General features: G+C 39.3%; 3 protein-coding genes across 3 annotated transcripts; 2 read left to right on the top strand and 1 right to left on the bottom strand.

The window, feature by feature from the left end:
• On the top strand, positions 1–14,806 carry LOC129456818 (V-set and immunoglobulin domain-containing protein 10-like 2). Its single transcript, XM_055226904.1, has 12 exons — positions 1–67; positions 758–1,159; positions 1,900–2,175; positions 2,594–2,869; positions 10,962–11,219; positions 11,442–11,699; positions 11,889–12,179; positions 12,449–12,808; positions 13,348–13,470; positions 14,154–14,178; positions 14,262–14,359; positions 14,639–14,806. Exons 1-12 carry the CDS (start codon positions 1–3, stop codon positions 14,785–14,787), a joined length of 2,583 nt encoding a protein of 860 aa, XP_055082879.1. The 3' UTR covers positions 14,788–14,806.
• A 192-nt stretch (positions 14,807–14,998) lies between these two features.
• chek1 (checkpoint kinase 1) lies at positions 14,999–18,479 on the bottom strand. The gene is made up of 14 exons (XM_033977909.2): positions 18,375–18,479; positions 18,222–18,287; positions 18,002–18,116; positions 17,793–17,901; positions 17,544–17,608; positions 17,397–17,466; positions 17,141–17,329; positions 16,940–17,044; positions 16,729–16,812; positions 16,584–16,650; positions 16,337–16,502; positions 16,120–16,251; positions 15,945–16,046; positions 14,999–15,423 (listed from the first exon to the last, which is right to left on the bottom strand). The coding sequence occupies exons 2-14, from the start codon at positions 18,284–18,286 to the stop codon at positions 15,328–15,330; spliced, it is 1,365 nt and encodes a 454-aa protein (XP_033833800.1). The 5' UTR covers position 18,287; positions 18,375–18,479; the 3' UTR covers positions 14,999–15,327.
• Positions 18,480–19,426: 947 nt separating this feature from the next.
• LOC117381000 (complement factor B-like) lies at positions 19,427–24,742 on the top strand. Its single transcript, XM_055226966.1, has 18 exons — positions 19,427–19,803; positions 19,895–20,095; positions 20,165–20,350; positions 20,426–20,605; positions 21,079–21,165; positions 21,250–21,389; positions 21,941–22,097; positions 22,274–22,387; positions 22,469–22,564; positions 22,654–22,788; positions 22,934–23,043; positions 23,173–23,314; positions 23,391–23,523; positions 23,613–23,683; positions 23,831–23,922; positions 24,008–24,137; positions 24,224–24,273; positions 24,342–24,742. Exons 1-18 carry the CDS (start codon positions 19,758–19,760, stop codon positions 24,516–24,518), a joined length of 2,247 nt encoding a protein of 748 aa, XP_055082941.1. The 5' UTR covers positions 19,427–19,757; the 3' UTR covers positions 24,519–24,742.
• Positions 24,743–25,212: the final 470 nt, after the last annotated feature.

Here is a 25,212-nt window from a genome sequence, read left to right as displayed (position 1 = left end):
ATGGTGGACCCACTGCTAGGGCTGCTGTCTTTTTTGTCCAGGAGCCTGCTTCTAGTCTCTGCTTATGGTAAGTGTACGCAATACTTTTTTTAAAATTTAGTTTTACCTGTGCTAACATTATACAGAATATATATTTCTTTATTCCAAATTATTGTGGTCAAACTGAGTATTAATAATGTAATAATGTATTTGACAGAGAAATATATTCTATATTAAGATTTATTTTACTGCCCTTTCAATTTGTCAAGTTCATAGAGCCGCCGCTTACAGATTAAAAATAGCTCTTGCAGTTTAATGACGCTTATAGCTGTGCAGTAGCTTGCGTAATAGATTTTAATGCATTTTAGAAATACCACAATGAAAGAAACAATATTATTATTTATTGGTGGAGGCTGTTGTTGTTGTTGTTATTGTTTAGCCTGAAAAGTTTCACAGAATGACATAAAACTTAGCAATCTCCATGGAGACAGCAGGTGACTAAACCAAACCAAACCAAGTATTTTTTTGGCAACAAAAACTCCTTTAATTGAATAAATGAAAAGGTGGAGCTTATACCACAGTACTGTGGGACATCACAGGCAAAGCAAAACAAATTTTAAGTAGGTTACTAGTTACACAGTGCACCTTTAAGTCTATGCAAGCAAAAATTTCAAAACCAAAGAAAAAAAAACATCATTTGGTGACTTATTCATTGGTGTGCTATTAAAGTGTGATGTTTTCCCTGAAAGTAATGCATCTTGTAACTGTATACTTGCAGGGTACATGACACCGCCCGTGCCTTTTCCGTCATCACTGGAGAAGCTTGTGCCGAATCCAAGTGGGGAGGTGGTGTACCAGAAGTCCAGTGTGTATGGCGTCGTGGACAGAGCTGTGATCCTCGACTGTGGCCTGGCTACACTGCTACCTGATATCTTCATATGGAGTTTCACCAAACCTGGCTCTCAGGAAATCAAAAATGTGGTGTATGATTTGGGCAAAGGGCACCGGATGCAGGCCCTCGCTCAGACTTTGGGGCAGGTCACGGTCATTTCAAACACTGCATCTCTCAGCATTGAGCGGTTGGCACTGGCTGCTCATGGAGTGTTCACGTGCCAGGCCATCTATGATACAGCCACAGAGGCACGGTTCTACTACTACTACGTGTACCTGACTGTCCGCGGTAAGAAAGGGAACATGCATGCGTTACCATAGCAACATATTATGGTGCCAGTGTGAATGACAGCAAGTGCAATTATAATTGTATGTCTGGTGGTGGTGGTCATAGGAGCACTAAAATAATAAATAAGCATTAATAACTTGGCATTATGAGATATCACATTTTAAAGGTGCACTATGTAACTTTTTGGTAGCGGATTGGCCATCTCCATAGATATGGTATTTCTTTGCCTGGAGTGTTCTATAGTTTAGCATGGTACATATCTATATTGATGGATACACCTGTAATTAAATAAATGCAAAATTTAGAAGTATTAAAGATGCACCGATTCAGATTTTTCAGTTCCAATACAGATTCCAGCTTTATCTGCCGATCCCCGATATCAACCAGTATCAGTGCAGAGCCTGAAAACGTTTGTTTCCTTAAAACAAAAATAAAATAAGACCGCTCAAAATGTGTTATGTAGCTGTTATTTATCGCCAAGTAACCACAGAAATGTGTCCAATCAGGATACCGGCTAAATTGATATTTGAAAGCCGATATCCGAACAAGACATCAGAAAATGATAGGACCAATGCTTAGTTTTATATACTTTAATATTGTTTGTTTGTTTGAACATTTTGGCCTACTATAATGATGTAGCCTAATATAACAGTATATGGGTATTAGTGGAGGGAGATTGAATAACCACACAAAAAACATAGTTGCTATTTCAAATGACTAAACCTTACATGTGTTTCCAGTTCCCATCAGTAAACCGTACCTAGAGGTGAGCGAGTCCTCTCCAGTGGAGGGAAGCCCTATTTGGATGCGCTGTAATCTGGAGAATGGGACTGGGCCGATACAGTACGAGTGGCACCATGAAAACATGAATGGCAGTGTGACCGTTTTTGGACAAGGAAATTCCAGTATTGTTGATGTGAACAACATCAACCGCAACAACACGGGTTGGTACCGCTGCAGGGCCCAAAACCCAGTCAACAGCGAACAGTCGGACCGCACCTGGTTAAGCATTATATGTAAGTAGGCCCATGTCACTGCAGGTAGAATAAAAAGGTTGTCAAAAACAATGCATGAAGATTGTCAAATATAATTATTCCCAGGTAATAAACTACTTGAGTGAGATTCCTATCACCATAAAGCACACGACACTACGATAAATTAAAGTGAGAGGCTTTAAAGTGATAGAGGATGCATTCATGTAAATGATGTCACAGTAATCAAATATGGACAAGATACTTCCTTACTATGAAAGGCCCCTAAGCTTCTGGCTAAGGTATTTCACGTGAACATTAAAGAGCCTGGTATCTATCCTAACATTAATCAATTATGGGGTGATCGCCATTTCAGTATTTTAATTTAGACAGAAAAGAAGAGAATATTTGGGACATTGTACTTCTGTAACTATCAACTTTTTATTTATTTCTTTGTCCACAGTTGGCCCCGATGTTCCCCAAATAGACGTGACTCCGTACACAATGACAGAGCGGGGATACTCAGCCTTAGAGAGAGAGACAGTCTCTTTGATGTGCCAGGCTCAGTCCAACCCTCCCAGTCAGTACGTGTGGCTCTACAATAACTCCCAGGTCTTTGGGGGACCTCAGTACACCATCACCAAGATCCTTCGCATGCACACAGGAGACTACACCTGCCTCGCCCAGAACACCTACCTGAACACCCGCTCCAAGAAATCCATCAGTCTAACTGTCTACTGTGAGTAGGAAATTCAAAATCTTGACTTTCTTTTACTTTGAATCCTTTACACTCTTTGACCTAATTTCCTCTGCGCATCTATCTAACAATCTACAATGCACATTCATACATTTGCACAACATACAAGCACATACACACCATGGAGTGAGGGAGCAACAAGCCGTTCGGATGGACGGGGAGCTCAAAGGGACTCTGCTGGAAGGTACTATGTATGTAACAAATCTGGTCTGAAGGACAGACCAGAGCTTGTCATCTAGCAATAGTTTTCGGCAGCTGAGGTTGAAAGTATAAGCTGGATCAGTCCAAATGTTTTTAGTTTTTATATAGGTAAAGAGGTAACGAAGTTGAAAAGGTGACATGTATGCTTTTCTGTTTGTAAAGTTAGCAATGTATGCGAAGCAGACAAAACGTAATGGCCACTTGCTTGTTGGACAGCCTTGTATGTAACAAATTTTGATTCAGTGTATTCTGGTGCATATGTTTAGCTTTCCTGTCAAATTTTAGCTTTTATCAAACTTCAAGAAGTCTTATGCTTGTCCATTATACATATTAAAACTAAGTTCACCTATTGCCCTCCAAACGGCAGCTGCCATAATAATTTTGTATTAATTTATTCAGAGGTCATAATGATTTTAATCTGCTTACAATATAGCTGTAATTGTAAAAGCACTTTTAAAGTTGTAGAAGTCCAAGTAAACAGTAGAAAATGGTAAGCTATTGTTATTTTTCTAAATGATCTGGAAAATGTGTACTTAGCCATATGGTGTGATTTATAATGAATCAGTTTTTACTCATTAACAAGTGCACTGTAAGTATGTGTATTTTTTCTCCTCAGTTGGTCCAGATCTTCCTCAGATATTAGCAACATCCAACACAAGGACAGAGTCTGGATATACAGCAATTGAAAAATACACTGCCATCGAGAAAGACAATGTGTCTTTACTGTGTCAAACACAATCCAACCCGCCCAGTGAATACACGTGGATCTACAACAACTCCCAGATCAGCAGCAGACCAGAGTTAACCATCTCCAGGGTCCTACGAGCTCAGACTGGGGACTATATTTGTTTGGCCCAAAATGCTTTGCTTAACAGCAGCTCCATAACCAACATAAGCCTTAGTGTCTACTGTGAGTGAATGAATGAATAGCACATTTTCTATTGTTTGCAGATCGCTTTTTGCTTTGTTTGAGGCTAATTGTAAATGCCTACAGATCCCCCAGAAGGTCAGCCAATCTGCTCGATGGTGGCAGTGTCAAACCACAGCTCTCTCAGACTGGTCTGTCTGTGGGTCGGAGGATATCCTTCTCCAAAACTGAGCTGGAGCAGTGAATTAAATCTAACTCAACAAGAGGAAACTCACACACACCTGGTGAAGAACACGGCCATTTTTGTTTCTTCAGACAACAATACATCAAACAACAGCTCATTCACCTGCAGAGGCACCCACCCAGCAGTCACTCAACCAGCAGAGTGCAGTGTGCACACTTGTGAGTGTGGTAAAACAAAATACAATGTGCTCTTACAAATATCTTTAACATTCTTCTACATTATGTTATCTACTCTCCTTCAGATGTTTCTACTGAGGAGCTCCAGTGTTTTTTTACTGTCACTGGTCTCAACGTGACACTGTCCTGCCTCTGGGAGGGTGGTGTCCCCAGGGCCCTGGTGTGGTGGGACGGCCCAGAAGGCCACAGTAAACCTGGGCAGGAGGGCTCCAATAACATGACCATTAGATATGGCACTCTGCACACTGAGGCGCCCTACACCTGCTATGCCAGACACCCACTTTTGTCTCAGTCAAAAACCTGCAACATTACAATGGGTTAGTGTACTTCGTACTATCTTACCCAATCCTGGAACCAGATGCACAAACACTAACAAACCTCTACAAATGTGTCTCACAGTTGCAGTCAGTAGACCCTCCCTGCTGCTCAGTGAGGCGTCTCCACTGGAAGGATCCTCCATTTCAATGATTTGCAAAGTTCAAAATGGGACCGGGCCAATCCACTATGAGTGGCACTATGAAGCACAGAATGGGGGCATTTTTATGGTTGCTCAAAACGACAGCGCTGTCCTCCAGCTATCCAATCTCCAACATAATCAAACTGGCTGGTATCACTGTGAGGCAAATAACCTGGTCAACAGCCAGAAATCTGACCCAATATGGGTGGATGTTATTTGTGAGTGTCTCTTTTAAATTTTATCTAAAAGCAAAGCAATAAAGAGTCAATGTTTACCATTAATATAGAAGACAGTTGCAGCCCTTAATACTATTAATATTTAATTTTCAACTTCTCAGCCTAAAACAGGCTTAACAATGAATTGGTAAGAAGCTACATCATACTGTTACCTTCTTGCATTATTTTATTATATACCAATACACTGATCATGAAGAGACGTTAAGTGAAATTTCTATTCAAAGAACCATGTTAAATAAAACAATACATATAAGTGCCTAAGTCATGTAAGATCTGTCTATGGGAAACACTGAAAGTGTTGCCAAAATCATGATTTATACCTCTCTTTACAGACTCCCCTGTGAACTCCTCCACCTGCTCGATGGAGGCAGTGTCAAACCACAGCTCTCTCAGACTGGTGTGTCTGTGGGTCGGAGGATATCCCTCTCCAAAACTGAGCTGGAGCAGTGACTTAAATCTAACTCAACAAGAGGAAATTGACACACACCTGGTGAAAAACACAGCCATCTTTGTGGCTTCAGACGACAATACTTCAAACAACAGCTCGTTCATCTGCAGAGGCACCCACCCTGCAGTCACTCAACCAGCAGAGTGCAGTGTGCACACATGTGAGTGTGAAAGTGTGAACAAGCACTTAAAATCTAGGTCCTTGTACATAGCCATTGTGTTCATTACAAATTGGGTTCACTCAGTCTGTCAAATAGAATAGCTTGCTTTTATTTCTAAAGTAAGAAAAGTTGTCGGCTAAAAAAGGTTTACATTATTTAATCCATCTACAGATGTTTCTACTGAAGAGTTCCAATGTTTTTTTACTGTCACTCGTCTCAACGTGACACTGTCCTGCCTCTGGGAGGGTGGTGTCCCCAGGGCCCTGGTGTGGTGGGACGGCCCAGAAGGCCACAGTAAACCTGGGCAGGAGGGCTCCAATAACATGACCATTAGATATGGCACTCTGCACACTGAGGCGCCCTACACCTGCCATGCCAGACACCCACTTTTGTCTCAGTCAAAAACCTGCAACATTACAATGGGTTAGTGTACTTCGTACTATCTTACCCAATCCTGGAACCAGATGCACAAACACTAACAAACCTCTACAAATGTGTCTCACAGTTGCAGTCAGTAGACCCTCCCTGCTGCTCAGTGAGGCGTCTCCACTGGAAGGATCCTCCATTTCAATGATTTGCAAAGTTCAAAATGGGACCGGGCCAATCCACTATGAGTGGCACTATGAAGCACAGAATGGGGGCATTTTTATGGTTGCTCAAAACGACAGCGCTGTCCTCCAGCTATCCAATCTCCAACATAATCAAACTGGCTGGTATCACTGTGAGGCAAATAACCTGGTCAACAGCCAGAAATCTGACCCAATATGGGTGGATGTTATCTGTGAGTGCTTTCATAAAATTACATTTTATTTCATATAATTAGAAAGGATTTCTAAATCTTGCCATAATTATCTTCCTTAAGACTCCCCTGTGAACTCCTCCACCTGCTCGATGGAGGCAGTGTCAAACCACAGCTCTCTCAGACTGGTGTGTCTGTGGGTCGGAGGATATCCCTCTCCAAAACTGAGCTGGAGCAGTGAATTAAATCTAACTCAACAAGAGGAAACTGACACACACCTGGTGAAAAACACAGCCATCTTTGTGGCTTCAGACGACAATATTTCGAACAACAGTTCCTTCACCTGCAGAGGCACCCACCCTGCAGTCACTCAACCAGCAGAGTGCAGTGTGCACACATGTGAGTGTGAACAAGCACTTAAAATCTAGGTCCTTGTACATAGCCATTGTGTTCATTACAAATTGGGTTCACTTAGTCTGTCAAACAGAATAGTTTGCTTTCATTTCTAAAGTAAGAAAAGTTGTTGGCTAAAAAAGGTTTACATTATTTAATCCATCTACAGATGTTTCTACTGAGGAGCTCCAGTGTTTTTTTAGTGTAACTGGTCTCAACGTGACACTGTCCTGCCTCTGGGAGGGTGGTGTCCCCAGGGCCCTGGTGTGGTGGGACGGCCCAGAAGGCCACAGTAAACCTGGGCAGGAGGGCTCCAATAACATGACCATTAGATATGGCACTCTGCACACTGAGGCGCCCTACACCTGCCATGCCAGACACCCACTTTTGTCTCAGTCAAAAACCTGCAACATTACAATGGGTTAGTGTACTTCGTACTATCTTACCCAATCCTGGAACCAGATGCACAAACACTAACAAACCTCTACAAATGTGTCTCACAGTTGCAGTCAGTAGACCCTCCCTGCTGCTCAGTGAGGCGTCTCCACTGGAAGGATCCTCCATTTCAATGATTTGCAAAGTTCAAAATGGGACCGGGCCAATCCACTATGAGTGGCACTATGAAGCACAGAATGGGGGCATTTTTATGGTTGCTCAAAACGACAGCGCTGTCCTCCAGCTATCCAATCTCCAACATAATCAAACTGGCTGGTATCACTGTGAGGCAAATAACCTGGTCAACAGCCAGAAATCTGACCCAATATGGGTGGATGTTATTTGTGAGTGCTTTCATAAAATTACATTTTATTTCATATAATTAGAAAGGATTTCTAAATCTTGCCATAATTATCTTCCTTAAGACTCCCCTGTGAACTCCTCCACCTGCTCGATGGAGGCAGTGTCAAACCACAGCTCTCTCAGACTGGTGTGTCTGTGGGTCGGAGGATATCCCTCTCCAAAACTGAGCTGGAGCAGTGAATTAAATCTAACTCAACAAGAGGAAACTGACACACACCTGGTGAAAAACACAGCCATCTTTGTGGCTTCAGACGACAATATTTCGAACAACAGTTCCTTCACCTGCAGAGGCACCCACCCTGCAGTCACTCAACCAGCAGAGTGCAGTGTGCACACATGTGAGTGTGAACAAGCACTTAAAATCTAGGTCCTTGTACATAGCCATTGTGTTCATTACAAATTGGGTTCACTTAGTCTGTCAAACAGAATAGTTTGCTTTCATTTCTAAAGTAAGAAAAGTTGTTGGCTAAAAAAGGTTTACATTATTTAATCCATCTACAGATGTTTCTACTGAGGAGCTCCAGTGTTTTTTTAGTGTAACTGGTCTCAACGTGACACTGTCCTGCCTCTGGGAGGGTGGTGTCCCCAGGGCCCTGGTGTGGTGGGACGGCCCAGAAGGCCACAGTAAACCTGGGCAGGAGGGCTCCAATAACATGACCATTAGATATGGCACTCTGCACACTGAGGCGCCCTACACCTGCCATGCCAGACACCCACTTTTGTCTCAGTCAAAAACCTGCAACATTACAATGGGTTAGTGTACTTCGTACTATCTTACCCAATCCTGGAACCAGATGCACAAACACTAACAAACCTCTACAAATGTGTCTCACAGTTGCAGTCAGTAGACCCTCCCTGCTGCTCAGTGAGGCGTCTCCACTGGAAGGATCCTCCATTTCAATGATTTGCAAAGTTCAAAATGGGACCGGGCCAATCCACTATGAGTGGCACTATGAAGCACAGAATGGGGGCATTTTTATGGTTGCTCAAAACGACAGCGCTGTCCTCCAGCTATCCAATCTCCAACATAATCAAACTGGCTGGTATCACTGTGAGGCAAATAACCTGGTCAACAGCCAGAAATCTGACCCAATATGGGTGGATGTTATCTGTGAGTGCTTTCATAAAATTACATTTTATTTCATATAATTAGAAAGGATTTCTAAATCTTGCCATAATTATCTTCCTTAAGACTCCCCTGTGAACTCCTCCACCTGCTCGATGGAGGCAGTGTCAAACCACAGCTCTCTCAGACTGGTGTGTCTGTGGGTCGGAGGATATCCCTTTCCAAAACTGAGCTGGAGCAGTGACTTAAATCTAACTCAACAAGAGGAAACTGACACACACCTGGTGAAGAACATGGCCATTTTTGTGGCTTCAGATGACAATACATCAAACAACAGCTCGTTCACCTGCAGAGGCACCCACCCTGCAGTCACTCAACCAGCAGAGTGCAGTGTGCACACTTGTGAGTGTTCAACAACACATTAAATGGGTTACTGCCACAATCACCTGAAAACTACACATGGTTGATATTGAGGTGTGATCTTTGACAGACTGAGGAAACCCACTCTCTGAAAAAAAAATATAATCCATATAAACCCTATCTGACCATTTCATTTTCCTCCACCAGATGTTTCTACTGAGGAGCTCCAGTGTTTTTTTACTGTCACTGGTCTCAACGTGACACTGTCCTGCCTCTGGGAGGGTGGTGTCCCCAGGGCCCTGGTGTGGTGGGACGGCCCAGGTGGGCACAGTAAACCTGGGCAGGAGGGCTCCAATAACATGACCATTAGATATGGCACTCTGCACAGTGAGGCGCCCTACACCTGCCATGCCAGACACCCACTTTTGTCTCAGTCAAAAACCTGCAACATTACAATGGGTTAGTACACAAGGGACATGTCTGACCACTCTAACCCATTTACATCTTAGAAATAGCATTTCACCTACATAAAACATACATATGATTTTTGACAGCTCCCCTCAGCAAACCAGACCTAGTGATGAGCAATGCTTATCCACTGGAGGGCTCAATTGTCTCGATGCACTGCAGTCTACAATCTGGGACCAAGCCGATCCAGTTTATGTGGCACTATCAAGCTCTGAGTGGTAACACCTCGATACTCACACAAAGCACCAGTGTGGTCAAGCTGACAGTCAAACGCAGTGACATGGCTTGGTATCGTTGCCTGGTCCAAAATCCGGTTAACAACATACAATCTGATTGGATCCTATTAAATGTCACTTGTAAGAAGACAGATTTTATCATTTCTACTAATTTAAGTAGAAATGAACTTCAGTATTGTGTTACTAGATGGTCCAGAGTTTCCTGAAATCAACGTGGCTCCAAACATAGTGGAAGTGCGCGGATATATAGCACTGGAGCAAGAGACGGTTTCTTTGTTGTGTCAGGCCAAGTCCAATCCTCCCAGTCAGTACATCTGGTTCTATAACAACTCACAGGTAGGGCAATGTTGACAAATGCCTATCTCAATATTTTGTAGTATCCTGATAACAATATTCAGACAGTACTATGTCTATCCAGCAGAAATATGTTAGAACATGTCTTTGTCACCTCTATTGACAGGTGAACATTGGACCACAGTTCACGCTTAGAGACATCCTTCGGACACAAACTGGGGACTACACCTGCCTAGCCCAAAATAGTTTCCTCAACACTCGCTCCAAAAGGTCCATCAGCCTGACTGTCTACTGTGAGTGAGACCTTAAAATAGCAAAGTGATCACAATCTAAAACTGCACAGGCTATAAGATGTAGCCGGTAGCATAACATTTAGGAATCAAAAGTATATACAGTAAAAACATAACTAATGCATGAACAGAAAGTTTCAATGTACGGATATAAATGTTTTATTTTTATGGACCATATGGCAGTATATGACAGCAGAGGGACATTCAAAACATTCAATGCACTGAAGAAAAAATAATAATATTGGAAAATGAGCTATAGTGAATTCTGTTTCTGCTTAAATCTCTGAGCTTTTGGTCCATTATTCTGCAGTTTATTCTTTTCTGATAATCTTTTCTACTCTTTTATCAGTTCAATTCTTTAGTTTTTATGATTTCTAGTGCTGTGTTGGCTTTGAATGCTGCAGTGATGGTCTAACACTTGTCTAATACTTGTTTCTTTTTTATCTGCTTAGGTGAAAAGTTCACATTCATTCAACAACACATTTAAAAGTCACCACACACTAATTTCTGTTCTAACTGTAATTCCCCTACTTGACTTTCATTCTCTGATACTGTGTACTGCAAATACATTATTTTGTTGTTCATTCATCAATATGTGCTGTACAAGCTAATGCAGGGCTTTTCTAAATTCTGTCCCCAGACCCCCCTGATGGTCTGCCCACCTGCTCTGTAGAGGGCACAACTGAGCACACATCTCTCAAATTGCTCTGCACTTGGACGGGTGGATTCCCCTCTCCTAAGCTCATTTGGAGTGGAGACCTTGTGGACCAAGAGGGGGTGAACGCCAACACTGCCACCTTACTGTATGCACAAGGCACTGCATCAAACAACAGCCTGTTTAAATGTCAAGGATTGCACATGGCTATAAAACAGCCAGTAGAGTGCAGTGTGCAACCATGTAAGTATGCAGCCATTCACAGGGTGAAAAAACGAGTTTGGATTGTCTCAATGTTCCAAAATACCCGAAAACCTGAAAGACATGCACATTTCTTGAGGCAATGAGAGAAATTTGCTGTGGCAATGCCATGCTGGAAAAGAAAACTCTCAGAAAGAAAAATACTTTTTGAATCGTTTGAAATGTTATTATTATGTGCCATATTTTTATTACCTATATCTTCAGATTCTCCTGCAGGGGAGCCCCAGTGCTTTGCTTATGTGACCAGCAACAACCAGAACCTGATGCTGTCCTGCTCGTGGGATGGGGGCTTTCCAAAAGCACTGGTGTGGTGGGAGGGTCCAGGTGTTCAGGGCAAAGGTGGACAAGAGGCATCCAACATCCTGATCCTTCGTTATGGGACTGTCCGCAGTGAGCAACCCTATGTTTGCCATGCAAGACACCCCCTAGTGGCACAGACCAAGACCTGCACTGTTCCACTAGGTAAGTGCAAAGCTGCTTTAAAATAATATGAAAAAATAAATAAATAAATAAATATAAAAAAAAAAAAATAAAAATATATATATATATATATATATATATATATATATATATAGTCTAGGCATAGTAATGTATTTTATGTATTTTTTTTGTTTTGTTTTTTGTTGTAAAATATGAATTTTAACTTTGCAGAGCCTCCAGTGCTCCGAACACAGCGAAGAACAGTGACAGTATTCGAAGGCACTGATGTTCAGCTTACATGTAGTTTGATGGACAATAATCTACCTTCAAATGAAATCACCTGGTTCAATAATCGAGGCGTCGGCGTGATGGACACCTCTAAGTACCTGCTCCTGCGCTCCTCCGCTTGGGCCAACCTCACTGTCCGGGACACAGACGAGATCCAGGACAGTGGCCAGTACCGCTGCACCACTTCTAATGCTGTCGGAGGCACAGAAGTCAATGTCACTTTAGTAGTCAAAAGTAAGTGTTATCTTTATAATTGTTGGCTATTTTTGCGGGCCCGGTTAACATTAACATTGGGCACATCATTAAGACCTCTTATCTAACAAACTGCCAATGGCAAAAAATACAGGACGATACATACAAACGAGGCATTTGCCCTCTTAAAACTGCTAGCCAAACGTGCTCAGAAATAACCAAAGTGTATACAGATATTCAGGATTAACCAAAACTGGGGCCTTCACCATTCCACTTTGAACTAACATTTACCTGTTTACATGTTTGGCCAGGATACCCCATGCCACCCAATGCATCTCTGGTCAGTGTCATGTATAACAGCCCTCAGAGAAACCAAGTGGATCTGGAGTGGCAGGTGCACAATGAGGAAGACTACAAAGGAGGTTGGACGGGCTTCATATTGGAATATTCATGGATGTTTGAAAAGCCGGGCAGGAGAAATGGCAAAAATGAGTCAGTCATTGTGCCACACCCAGGAAAGATTGCATCTATCTGGTACAGTAGCATCGTCCAGGACCCAGAGCAGAGAGCACATACGCTCGGGAGCCTTACACCAACTGTCACCTACCAGTTTAGGATCACCTCCATCAACCATCGCACCCTGGGACACCCCTCTGCGCCAAAATCTCCAGGTAAAGTCTTGAAAAGTCAAAAACACCTTTGTTTGATGAACCTGTTATTGAAAAAGGAAAAATGTTAGTGTAATTTTGTTTTTTGCGAGAATAACAATTTTTCTTCTTCCACTCAGGTGAAAGAAAACACAATTCATTACATTCACAAATACACAGCTTCTTTTTTTCCTCTACCATTTCTTCCCTGACGTCCTGTTGGTGTGAAAATAAAATAAATTATAAATAGCCTACATGTAGCCTACGTTGTAGCATTAGATAAAAGTGCTCAACCCATGCCACCAACTAGTAACTACAGCTTCTGCATTGTAGTTACTAGTTGTAACAGTCAGTAATGATGTAGGCAACACAAATCACCAATAACTATGGTATGTAGGCCTGCTCTTGTGTTGGTATGTTGCTTACACCAAATACACTGACTTTATAATGAACAAAAGCATGGGGTGAAAACCACAGTGAGCAGATATCAGCTCTTCATAAAGTCATGTTAAATAAGAACCATTCAAGCCTCTATCCCAATGAGTCACTGTGGTGTTTTGCAGCGGAACCTCGACAAAACTCGTTACCAGCGATCATCGGCGCGGCCATCGGAGGGATGCTGTTTGCAGCGATCCTCACGGCGCTGCTGCTCATGTACATCATCCGCAACCGCAACAACAACCCGCGTGAGTCCTACCCACAGTGCACTGGGGCGGGATACAACAGAGTGTGTACAAGTCAATACGGCATACATGGGCCACTAAAACAGTTAGTACACAGTGATATCATCAATATTCTGTGTATGATAACCAGTACAGCCTTTATCACAGCATTTTAAGTTGCTGAGGTGCACAGTGTACCTTTTGTAGTGAAAGTTACACATCTACTGGTCTCCTTAAAATGTTCCACGCTGTGGCAATAAACCTTTTTTCTAGTACTTATTTCATTTTTCAGTTGTTTTTATCACTCGAAATGTCCTAGAAAAACACAGATGAGAGAGGGGTCACCTCTATCTCCATGGAGATACATACTGTGGAACTTCTCATTCTAGGCCGAGCAATAGCGTCACCAGGACACACGATTCTTCCACCAGAAAAGTTAAGCAGTGAACATTGAAAGAAAAAACAAACAGTTTTTATAGTATTACTTTAAAAAAAACAAACACAAAAAACCCACTACTTTTAATAGGCTTAAGTAGTGCAATAAATACTGCAAAATAGCAGCATATCTACAAAGCAGTCAAAGATAAGGATACAGTACCAAATGATTATGTCAGGCCTATATATCTAAATATTTAGTTTGTTACAGCCCTACTATTCCAAATCCATCAGTAAACTTTACTTGAAAACGTTTGCTTTTGTCTCAACAGGGCTACATGATCTGTTGTTTGGCAGGTAAGCAGAATATATGAAAACAGTACGTTTCAAGACATTGGTTCAAAACACTAAAATGTGGTTTTATTGTTTTTGTCTTACAGGCAGCATAGCCAGTCAAGAGAAAACATCAACTTTCCAGAGGATGAGGTGATGGGATCTGCAGGGGGAATAGAGGATGTTGGTGGATTATCAAGTTCAGGTAAGGCATTTACTGTAATTGAAATACAATTGCATATATGAATTACTCACTTTATTAAATTATTCAAATTCTTATAAAAATAAATATATGTTAATAGATATGTGCGCATGGTGCAATAGTTCAAGACTTTAAGTGTGAATGGTTGAGTAAAAAAAATGAATTTCACAGGGCATAATAATCAGGACAAAAACATGACATGATTGTTCAGTACAGGACAACATTTATCTGTGTCCTGTGTCTGTAGGAGCAATAGATGCTGACATGTCTAAATCTGAACAGGTCCCACAGTGGCTTTACCCAGAGCGGCTTCACCCCTCACTGCCCCCTCCCAGAGTGCCACCCCCAGCACTGGCCAACCGCCCACCGAGCCACCCTTTGACGACGGCAACGAACCAGTCAACGTCACCATCACTGTCAAAGCTACATAGTCCTACCCTGGCAGTTTGCTTCAAATACTTTTTCACATTTTATAATCAGTTAATTGTCATCCAATATAATTCAATTTTAAATGACACACAACTTATGGTCTCTTCTGATATATATATTTTTTTTACTTTGCTTCAATCAGCTGTGCAAGTTTGGTCAATAAACTAATCTCAAACAAATCAGCTGTCCTGATTGTTGTAGATAGAGTCAAATGATCTTTAAAAATAATTTATTCCAAAACTTTGAGTTATATCGTATCATACATAATCCAAACAAACAAAGCTAAGTGAACACAACACTAAAACATGGGACCAATTGGTAATTGGTAATTTATATTCAAACCTAAACATAATCAACATTTAGAAAAGTTCACATTTTCAGAAATACAAAAAGTGGTACATTGATAAAAACAGACAAAGACCAGAACAATGAAACAGGGAACACCTTAATATGTACATATGTGTATACATATATACACAAATACATAAGTTTGTCAGTCCATAGAGTGTGATTTTCACCAAAATATCAGCTATATCACGAGATCAGTTGAGTGGTAACAAAATCTTTTGGGTGCTGATGATGTCACCAAGTTTCTGTTTTATCTTAACAAACAGACGTTTGAACTCAAGACCATCTCCCTGGGGAAAAAAATAAATACAGTTAATGTAATTGTTTTTACATAATGCTTAGCAAAACTGTAAGGAATGTAAGAATCTTTTGGCCTCTGTGAGTGTCAATATAGATATCATACATGTAAAGCACAAAATAAAATGTACATTACAAATTGTATAATCATGCAAGATTATCCTTGTAAACCACTTTTGAATATACAGTACCATTAGGTGACATAAGCTGCAACAATAAATAACAGAATGAAGCAATAATTAGCCACAGAAGTTACTTTTTCAACCCTTTACATTAGAACAAAAATACACCAAATGCCCCCACGTTTGCAAAGAAATTGTACACAAAATACATTTTGAGCCCCAAAATATATTGTTCCAGCTTTCATATATTGAACAATAAGTTGATATATTAATTATCATGATAGGCCTAACAACGCCATCACTAAAAGTAACATATACAATTAATGCATGTTCAAAACTTAACCAATTCTTACAACTAATTATTGTATTGCTGTAAAACATGTTAGACTTGCCTTAGACAGCCTGAAGTCCAGCAGCACCTTGTGATTCATCTCTAACACATGAACTTTGAAAATTAATTTGTTGTTACGTTTATCCAGCGTACTCAACGTCACCTACAAAACAGAACATTTCTTAGAATGTAATATAAACATCTTTCAGCAATTGCAATTTTTTTGAGAATTTTACCTGTTTGGTGCAGTTGATTTTAAAGGTAATAGCTAAGTTAACACTGATATCTTTGAGGGCACACAGAGAGGCATCAGCATCCACATTAGTAAAAAATCGGGTCATTCTCCGCACCAATCGCTGCCAAGGATTCTACAAATCAATGGAAAAGAAAAAATTTGTACAAAAAAAATAAAAAAATAAAAACCTTTAGTAATTATTTAAAGACATAACTTACTTGACTGGCTCCAGGTGTGGCCACAAGTTGACTTCCAAGAAGCATGTGTTCAGGTTTGATTGGCTGAGAGAAGCTGAGCAGACCATCACTTGAGCCGTTAAATGTATTCTCAAAACTTCCCAGGGCAAAATCAGGCTGAGAGCTGGAGAACTGCATTCGGTCATCACTGTGGGAAGAAGAGAAGAAATGTAACAATTCAAGACAATGACTACTTAAAATTATAATAAATAAATTAAAATCATTTCACCTATTGGTTCGGGACAATGGTGGATCAGTGCGAAGATGCTTGCTTCCTGGTGGTGGTGGCTTGACACCTACAAAGACAAGATAATATCAGCTATAAATTACATGATGTGTGATTAAGTCACAGTTTTTATTCATGTAAAACTTGCCTTGAGTAAACCAGCGGTCATTTTTAATGTCAGAAATGCTAATCCTCTTGTCAGGGTCTGGTAGCAGTAACTTGGACAATAAACCTCAAAACAGGAAATACATTTGTTGATGTAGAGTATAGGATGTGTTGGTGTACAAGAGTAAACAAGAAAATGTATGTTAATGTCTTAGATTTGATCAAATTTTCAAATTAACAAAACAGTGGCTTACCGAGAAGCATGGGTTGGATTTTTTTCCAAGGAGGTAGGTAGGTCTTTTTTTGCAACCAATCCGAGTACTCTTGACAGCTTTCACTTGGCTGATCCCAAGGTAACTCTAAAATAAATCATCATTAATCAAAAATAATTTCACAAGTCATTGGCCTCAAATTTAAATACGTTTCAGAAAATTCAAAAGAGTAAAAATTCCTACCTCCAGCTAACATAGCAGTAAGCACTATGCCACAGGCCCAGATGTCAGCTGGTTGAGCTCTGAACTCGGTTTGGCTTAAAAGCTCAGGGGCCACATAGGGTAATGTCCCACAGATACGGGACAAAAGACGCTCTCGTCCCTTGAAGCGAAAGAGTGTTGCTAAGCCAAAATCTGTCAGCTTCAGGTTATCTGCGAACAAACATTTTATGGTATGTATATGTTAGCATTTAATTGTGTGTGCATGGCAGTAACTCACCTTTGTCGTCAAGCAGAATATTCTCAGGTTTGATGTCTCTGTGAGTGATGCCGATGCTGTGGAGGTACTCCTACAAAAATAAATAAAAACATTAAACACAGAAAAATAATGGTAAGAATCAATATTTAAGAGAAAACTCTTTCTCACCACAGCTCCTGTAAGCTGTTTGAAAAAGCGATGGGCGTCTTTTTCTGGCATTCCTACATCAGGCTCTATTTTAAACAGTAAATTAAACTTAAACAGTTAACATTTTCGTTTGACTGAAGGCAAAACAAATGTTCAGTGACATCTTAAAAATATACCAAATACAAATTGACCTAGACACTTAAAAAAAAAAACAACATTGCTGTAAAATGTTTGGTTTTTTTATGTCATTTTCCAAAAGAAGCGCCGTACCAATACGGTCAAATAGTTCTCCTCCAGAGCAGTACTCCAGGAAAAGGTATGTGATGGGCCCTTCATGCCGCTGGCCATAAAAGCGCACAATGTTTTGGTGGTTGAGAGACTTAAAAATAGAAGAAAGCATATTTAAGTTTAAACAAATTAGTGAAAGCATTTAAAAAGCAAGTCTAACAGATGATAATAGTATAACACTTATCACTGACCTTATGGACACAGATTTCTTTCTTGACATTTTCAGCACACTCTTTGGACTGACTGGTATCAATCACTTTCACTGCAACAGCCTCCTCCGTCTGTCTATTTACCAGCAACCTGACTCTAAAAACACAATACAGACATGTAATGAATCATTATAATGTCGTTAGCTGCTTAATTATGATCAAAACAATAAAAACAACAACAACAAAAAAAACAACAACTTACTCTCCATAAGCTCCTTCTCCAAGAGTCTGAACAACGTCCCAGTCTTGCACAAAAGGCACTGCCATGCTGTAAATGAGGAAAACATCAGTACTTTTGAACTACAACTTCGCAGTTTAGCTACTGAGCAATTATTTACTCTGTGTACAATCATACCTGAGCTCTCAGATGCCAGCAGCGCTTCCTAAACGAAAATCCCACTTGTTATTCAGCTTGACCAGCCGTAGTGTCACAGTGCTGGACTTTTGGCGGGTTGTTGTCATAATTTATCGTCACTTCCGGTTCTTTTTCCGTTCCTGTTGAATCCAGCGCTTTACTGCCATCGTGTGGTGTTTTATATTATATATAATATATTTTTAGGGCCTGTTGTGTCTGCAGTGTGCGCAATGCAAGACCAGAATGTTTCTCACCATTCAACGCCAACTCCACGTTAGGTAACTATTAACAAAGCACAAAAGCACCCACAATTAACTGTATAATTTAACATAGCCTAAATATAAGCTGTGTGTGTGTGGGGGGGGGGGGCAACTAGTTTTTCACCTCTTCATGATCTCCACTCTATCACCTTCATTAAGGTAAGGTCATAATAGACTTATTCAAAGATGGAAACCCAGTCACGAATGACTGTTATAAAACGGCGTTCTTCAATAACCAGTACAAAAGCCACTATGTCATGTAAAAATATAGCATTCATCAAAGAATTATCATTCCCCTAGGCATTATTAAGTCATTGGCTAGTTCAGTATCAAATCTTTAAGTTAATTATGAACATTTAACAGCACAGCTAAAAGCATATTGAGAGACTGTGCATAAATCAAGACGGAGAGTCATTGCCTGTATCAGGTGTGAATGGGTGAATGTTATAAAAACTCAAAGGGATCATGAACCGCTTACAGGCACAAGCATGTTTTATATTTTAGACCAGTCTGCTCCATAAATGATGTGATGATTGGTTTCCTGCAGTGGTTTCAAAGTGAGCCATCAACACATTTTATGCAAAAGGATATCAATAAATGACTGAATCAACTGGCTGTAAGTAATTTGGGAAATATATTCACTGGACCATCCATATCAGTGTGTTGAGATGGCTTTATCAATGACCAAATCAGTTTGTCAATAGCAAAGGCCAAATTGTGTGGCTGGCTTTTGGGAAACGATGAAGCAATAGTTTGTTTTTTTATTTTAGTTGCACAATCAAGTATTTTATCAGCTGCTTCAAGAGTACAGCTTGCGGGATGAGACATCCTTGCTGCATTACCATTGGTTTTTTTGGGGTTTACAAAATATCATTACATTAAGAAGATATATATTCAACATCTCATATATATTCAACAAAATTTCAGGACAGATTTTCTTCGTTCCCAAGTTCAGGAAAATTCCCTGTTGAAATTTTTTTGTATCACTTATTGATTTTTTTTTTTTTTTTTTTTTTTGTGATGCAGTTAATCAGTAACAGTGTGAGCTAAAATTCCCGTCACCTTAAGTGTTGGAGTTATTTAGTGGTGCGTGGAAGCAGTGCTGAAATAAAAAATATTCAAGATGGCATTCTGGGGCTGGTTTGCATTTTTTTGCCTCTTCAATCAAGGTAAGAAAGTTTAAAACATTTTGTGAAAAAATTGTTTTGATGGATAAGACACAATATATGCTTTTTTTTTTCTACATTTATTGTGTTTTAGGCAATCTAGTTTGGTGCCTTTGCACAGAGGAAAAAGTACAAATTGAAGGAGGCACATACACGTTGTCTAACCAGCTTCAAGAAGCCAGCATACTCAGTTACCACTGCGAAGAAGGACACTACCCATATCCTCATTTGGTGCGCGTTTGTAAATTCAATGGCTTATGGGAACCTGCACCCACAAAACCCTCAAAGTGTAGACGTAAGTAACATGATGACTGTCATCTTATTTAAATGATACACTTGACTTAATATTGTGTTGCTTTGATAGCGGTTCAATGCCCAGATCCAACTGTTATAGAAAATGCTAATGTCTTGCCCAATGAAAATCGATACTTTCATCAAAATGAGACCAGATACGAGTGCTACGCGGGGTATGAACTATATGGACCCTCACATCGCACCTGTTTAGCGAGTGGGAAATGGAGTGGTCCGCATCCTGTGTGCCGCCGAGACTGTATGTAGACTCTTTACTCTGTTTCCTTTTATGTTTTTGTGTTTTTGTGCACTGTACCTCTAAATGTGATTTCAGCTGGAGACCATTGCCCTGACCCTGGAATCCCCCCAGGCGGGTCTAGGACTGGCACCCTGTTTGGTATTGGAGAGAAAGTGACCTACACATGCAATGGCAACAAAATGATCTTGATTGGCTCAGAAGAAAGAGTTTGCCAGGAAGACGGTCATTGGAGCGGCATAGAACCAACGTGCTATTGTAAGAACAGCACAAAGACATCAATACCCAGATACTGATCAATACTTAACCTAAATACTATATTAGATGATACTCACTTGAGGTATTGACATTAAAAAAAATCACATTAACAGGACAAAATTGGACATTTCAAATGGTCAAATAGTTTTCACATGGTTTTGTTTTACGTCAAAACTAGGTACAATATAGAAATCACTTAAAATTACATTCTATTGTCTTAAAAGGGGTATTGAGTATTGAGCCTTTTCAATACAAAATTGCAACCAACTGTCTATCAAAACCAGTTTGTTGTCCACTAAAATATGCTACTAGCTAAAAAGACTGTCCTCAAGAGTTGTATTTTTGTAGACATTCTCATGCAGTTATTGTACCCATATCAATCTTTCTCAAATATATATATATTTTCTTTTTATATCTACACTGCTATTTCTATTATAACTGTTATCAAGGTCCAACTTAACCTCTTCTTGCAGACCAGCACACTTATGACTCACCTCTCGAGGTTTCACATGTATTTGGTGGTGGAATCAAACACACTTTTGCATCTTTACAAACAGAAAGTAAGTATTGGCAGAGAGTAATTTGCTAATATTTCACTACTTGTCATTGTGTTTTACCCAACTATGTTTTGATTTCATGTTCAGATGTTACACAGGAAGGGAGAACAATCAAGTTGACCAAAAGTGGGATACTTAACATATACATTGCATTGGACATCTCTTCGAGCATCAATCAGGAACAATTCGAAAACGCCAGAAAAGCTGTATTAACACTTATTGAAAAGGTATTAGTAATACACATTGAACAAACAGCAGAAACACATTTTAGGAGGAAAATATACAGCCAAAAATGATGATGATGATGCCATACCCTTTCTGTATGACTTTGTTGGTTTGTGTAAGTAATAATGCTGGTGATGTTTCTTATTTTGTGCTAGCAGTCCCAGTTTTATAAATGAAACGTTGCTAGTAAAAATGCTGATTTGTGAGAACACTGCTGTGATCTGTAAATGTATTAGACTGGACATTCAATCAATACTTTAGTTTGTTCAAATGTGACTGGCAAATTGTGAGGACCTAGTAAATTTTGTTGTTAAATATTAATTATAAGACATTATGATTAGTACAGTAGCAGTGCATCATAATGGAAATCACTTAGGCTGCGTACATTACTTGTGCTTGGCTGCTGTCCACTGGCCTCTTTTTGTTGCCAAAGTTTCTTGGCATATACTTTGATTATGTCACAAAAAAGCACTTTGAGAGAGTCAAAATAATATAACATGCATTAACAAAATATTTTGCACTTGTCAATCTCCTTATCTTTTTTCATTCACAGATTGCATCCTTTTCAGTGACTCCTAATTATGAAATCATCTTCTTCTCCGCAAAACCTATTGAAGTTGTAAATATCTTGTCCTTTTTTGATAACAAAACAAAGTCGTTGGCAGATATGGTAAAAGAGTTGGAAACATTCAAAATTCAAAGTAAATCAAGTGGATTACAAGTTCACTCTTTTTATGTTTTTATAGTGTTTAATTGTACATATGTGTGTGTGTGTGTGTGTGTGTGTGTGTGTGTGTGTGTGTGTGTGTGTGTGTGTGTGTGTGTGTGTGTGTGTGTGTTGTGCATGTGTGTGCACGCATTTGTGTTTTAAAAGGACAAAACCAAGCTGGAACCAATCTCAATGAAGTTTTTCAGAAATTCCAGGAGAAAATGGCCATTATTAAACAACGACAAGCTAACTTTAAAGAGCATCAGCATGTCATCATTGTGTTTACAGATGGTAATACAAATGCATATTTTCTCTTATAAAAATGTACTAGTGCTCCAAATGCTTTCTTTACTTTATTTGAACAATTAACAGGTGGCTATAACATGGGAGGAAACCCCACTGAAACTGTTAATAGTATTAAGGCAGAGATTTTAATGGACAAACCAAAGGAAAGAGCAGAACATCTTGGTGAGCATATTATGTTTCTGTTTTATTAATTGTAATAATGTATTTGTTTAGCTCAATATTTGTGTGTAAATCGGTATTGTTTGTTTCAGATATTTATATTTTTGGCGTTGGTACTCAAATTTATGACCGCAACCTCAAGAGCCTCACAGTTGGGACAGGAGAGAAGCATTTCTTCAGGTTACAGACTCTCCAAGACCTGCATAAAACCTTTGATGAAATCATAAGTGAGAATATTTCCATCTCTGAGTATAATTTATTCAATTTATCCCACTGTTGTCAAGATTAATGCAGACACACTCTAAGACAAGTTTATTTGTCAAGCACAATAGTGAAATGTGTTACATAATGGTTTTATTTTGAATGTTGCAGATGAAGAAGATGTAAAAGGCTTGTGCGGTCTCCATAGAAACTATGGTGATATGCCTAATCTTAGACAAAAAAGACAGAAATACCCCTGGGTCATGTTTGTTTCTATTATGGTGAATTTAATTGTTTTATTTTTGCTTATATTTTGTTTTGTTTTTTTCAAATTGAGTTTACTATTACTTATTGTTGATATGATTATTATTATAAATGTACAAAACATTTTGGTTACAATGTCATTTCAGACTGATGAGAAGACTTCAAATTGCCTGGGCTCCTTGGTTTCCCCTCGTTTTGTACTGACAGCAGCTCATTGTTTCACAGTTGGTGATTTCATAGAAAAAATGTCAAATGTAAAAGTAGAACTGTATGATGGCTTTCAGCTAGGTATAAATAATATCATATGTACAAATTCATATTTTTCTGTGAAATTAGTTTAAGGGAAATGCCTTTATTCTTACAGATGTTCAGAAAATCCACACACACCCAAAATATAATATATCTTCCAAAAGGCACCGGGGCATACACGAGTTTTATGACTATGATGTGGCTCTCATCGAACTGGTAAAAGATGTGCCGATCTCTCCGTCATTGAGGTTAGCTGTCATTTGTGAAATGGTCTTAAAATAACACATCTTGATAAAATGTAGTCACATTTTATTTATTTATTTTTCATTTTTTTCAGACCAATTTGCCTGCCCTGCACAGAGGAAACAAATGGTGCATTAAGACAAACTTTAACTTGTGAGCAGCAAGGCAAGTGTCCTCACCTGAGAATAATACATTTACAGAGGCCTACTAAATTCTTATTTCCCTGTAACGTTCAATTTATGTTCACTTTACATTCAGTGTCAGAAATATTTGTCTTTCACAATATATGTTATATCTTCTCGTTTAATATAGAACGCTTGCTCTTAACAAACAATGACAGAATCGGCTTTTTGACCAAGAGAAATCTTGTTGAAAAAGATGCCCACATAAAGCTTGGTGAAAATGTATGTGGCAGTTTTTACTACTTATTATTTATAACTAGACAGCATTTGTAGTGTCACTTAAACTTACTGTAACATATTTCTGCAGAGGCCAGACTGCATTATTAAAGCACTTCAAGCAAAAGGCATCAACACTACTAATGTGGCTGAGGTTGTGACCGACAGCTTCCTCTGCAGTGGAGGGGACTATCCAGCCATAGACAAAATAGCATGTAGAGGTAAAATCAACACAAAGAAAAAAATTAAAACAAAGTACCTCATAATTAAAGTATATTTTTGACCATATAATGTCTATTTATTTTAGGTGATTCTGGAGGCGCTGTGTTTAAAAATTACCTAAATCGGACAATACAAGTGAGTATCTCTTTACCACAAAGTAAATCAAACAGTTATTATCACAAGTAACCAAATATTTTGTTTAGGTCGCCTTGGTCAGTTGGGGAAATAAGGTCATGAAGAAATGTGAACTGGGTGGAGTGGTGGAGTCAGACAAAGATTCAAGAGATTTTCATTTTAATATTTTCAAAGTTGTACCTTTTCTTAAATCCATTCTTGGGAAAACGGGTCAGGATTATGTACCACTTGTATTTGTGGACTAACAAACATTTTTTATACAATTTCAACAGTGATATTATTTACAAATTCCGCAAAATGAAGTTATATTTTTCATTTTAAAATGAAAAAGCACATTGATTTTCTGTAAATTGAAGCACATGTCTTCTGCTTGTGTATCGTCTTTTCTGCAATGAAAGCATCTATGTTCATGTTCGATGTATTGATGCTGCTTTGTCTTTATAAATTAAAACATTTGTGTAAGTAATAATGCTGGATAAGTTGATGTTTCTTATTTTATGCTAGCAGTTAGCATTTTTGTGTGTAGACCTTTAGCACATGTTTGGATGGGTTTTATAAATGAAACATTGACGTGCTGATAAATATGCTGATCTATGAAAACAGTGCTGTAATCTGTTTCCATTCAGTCAATACCTTAGTTTGTTCAAATGTAACTGGCACGTTGTAAATTTAAAAAAACAATGTGTGTGTGGGTGTGTGTGTGTGTGGGGGGGGGGGGGGGGGCAGTTTTTCAGAAATTCCAGGAGAAAATGGCCATTATTAAACAACGACAAGCTAACTTTAAAGAGCATCAGCATGTCATCATTGTGTTTACAGATGGTAATACAAATGCATATTTTCTCTTATAAAAATGTACTAGTGCTCCAAATGCTTTCTTTACTTTATTTAGACAATTAACAGGCAGCTATAACATGGGAAAAACTGTTAGAAACACACTCC

Source organism: Periophthalmus magnuspinnatus, chromosome 14, assembly GCF_009829125.3.
Source record: "Periophthalmus magnuspinnatus isolate fPerMag1 chromosome 14, fPerMag1.2.pri, whole genome shotgun sequence".
Lineage (NCBI taxonomy): Eukaryota > Metazoa > Chordata > Actinopteri > Gobiiformes > Gobiidae > Periophthalmus > Periophthalmus magnuspinnatus.
The sequence above is the reverse complement of the archived record's forward strand: the minus strand, read 5'-3'. Positions and strand labels throughout refer to the sequence as shown.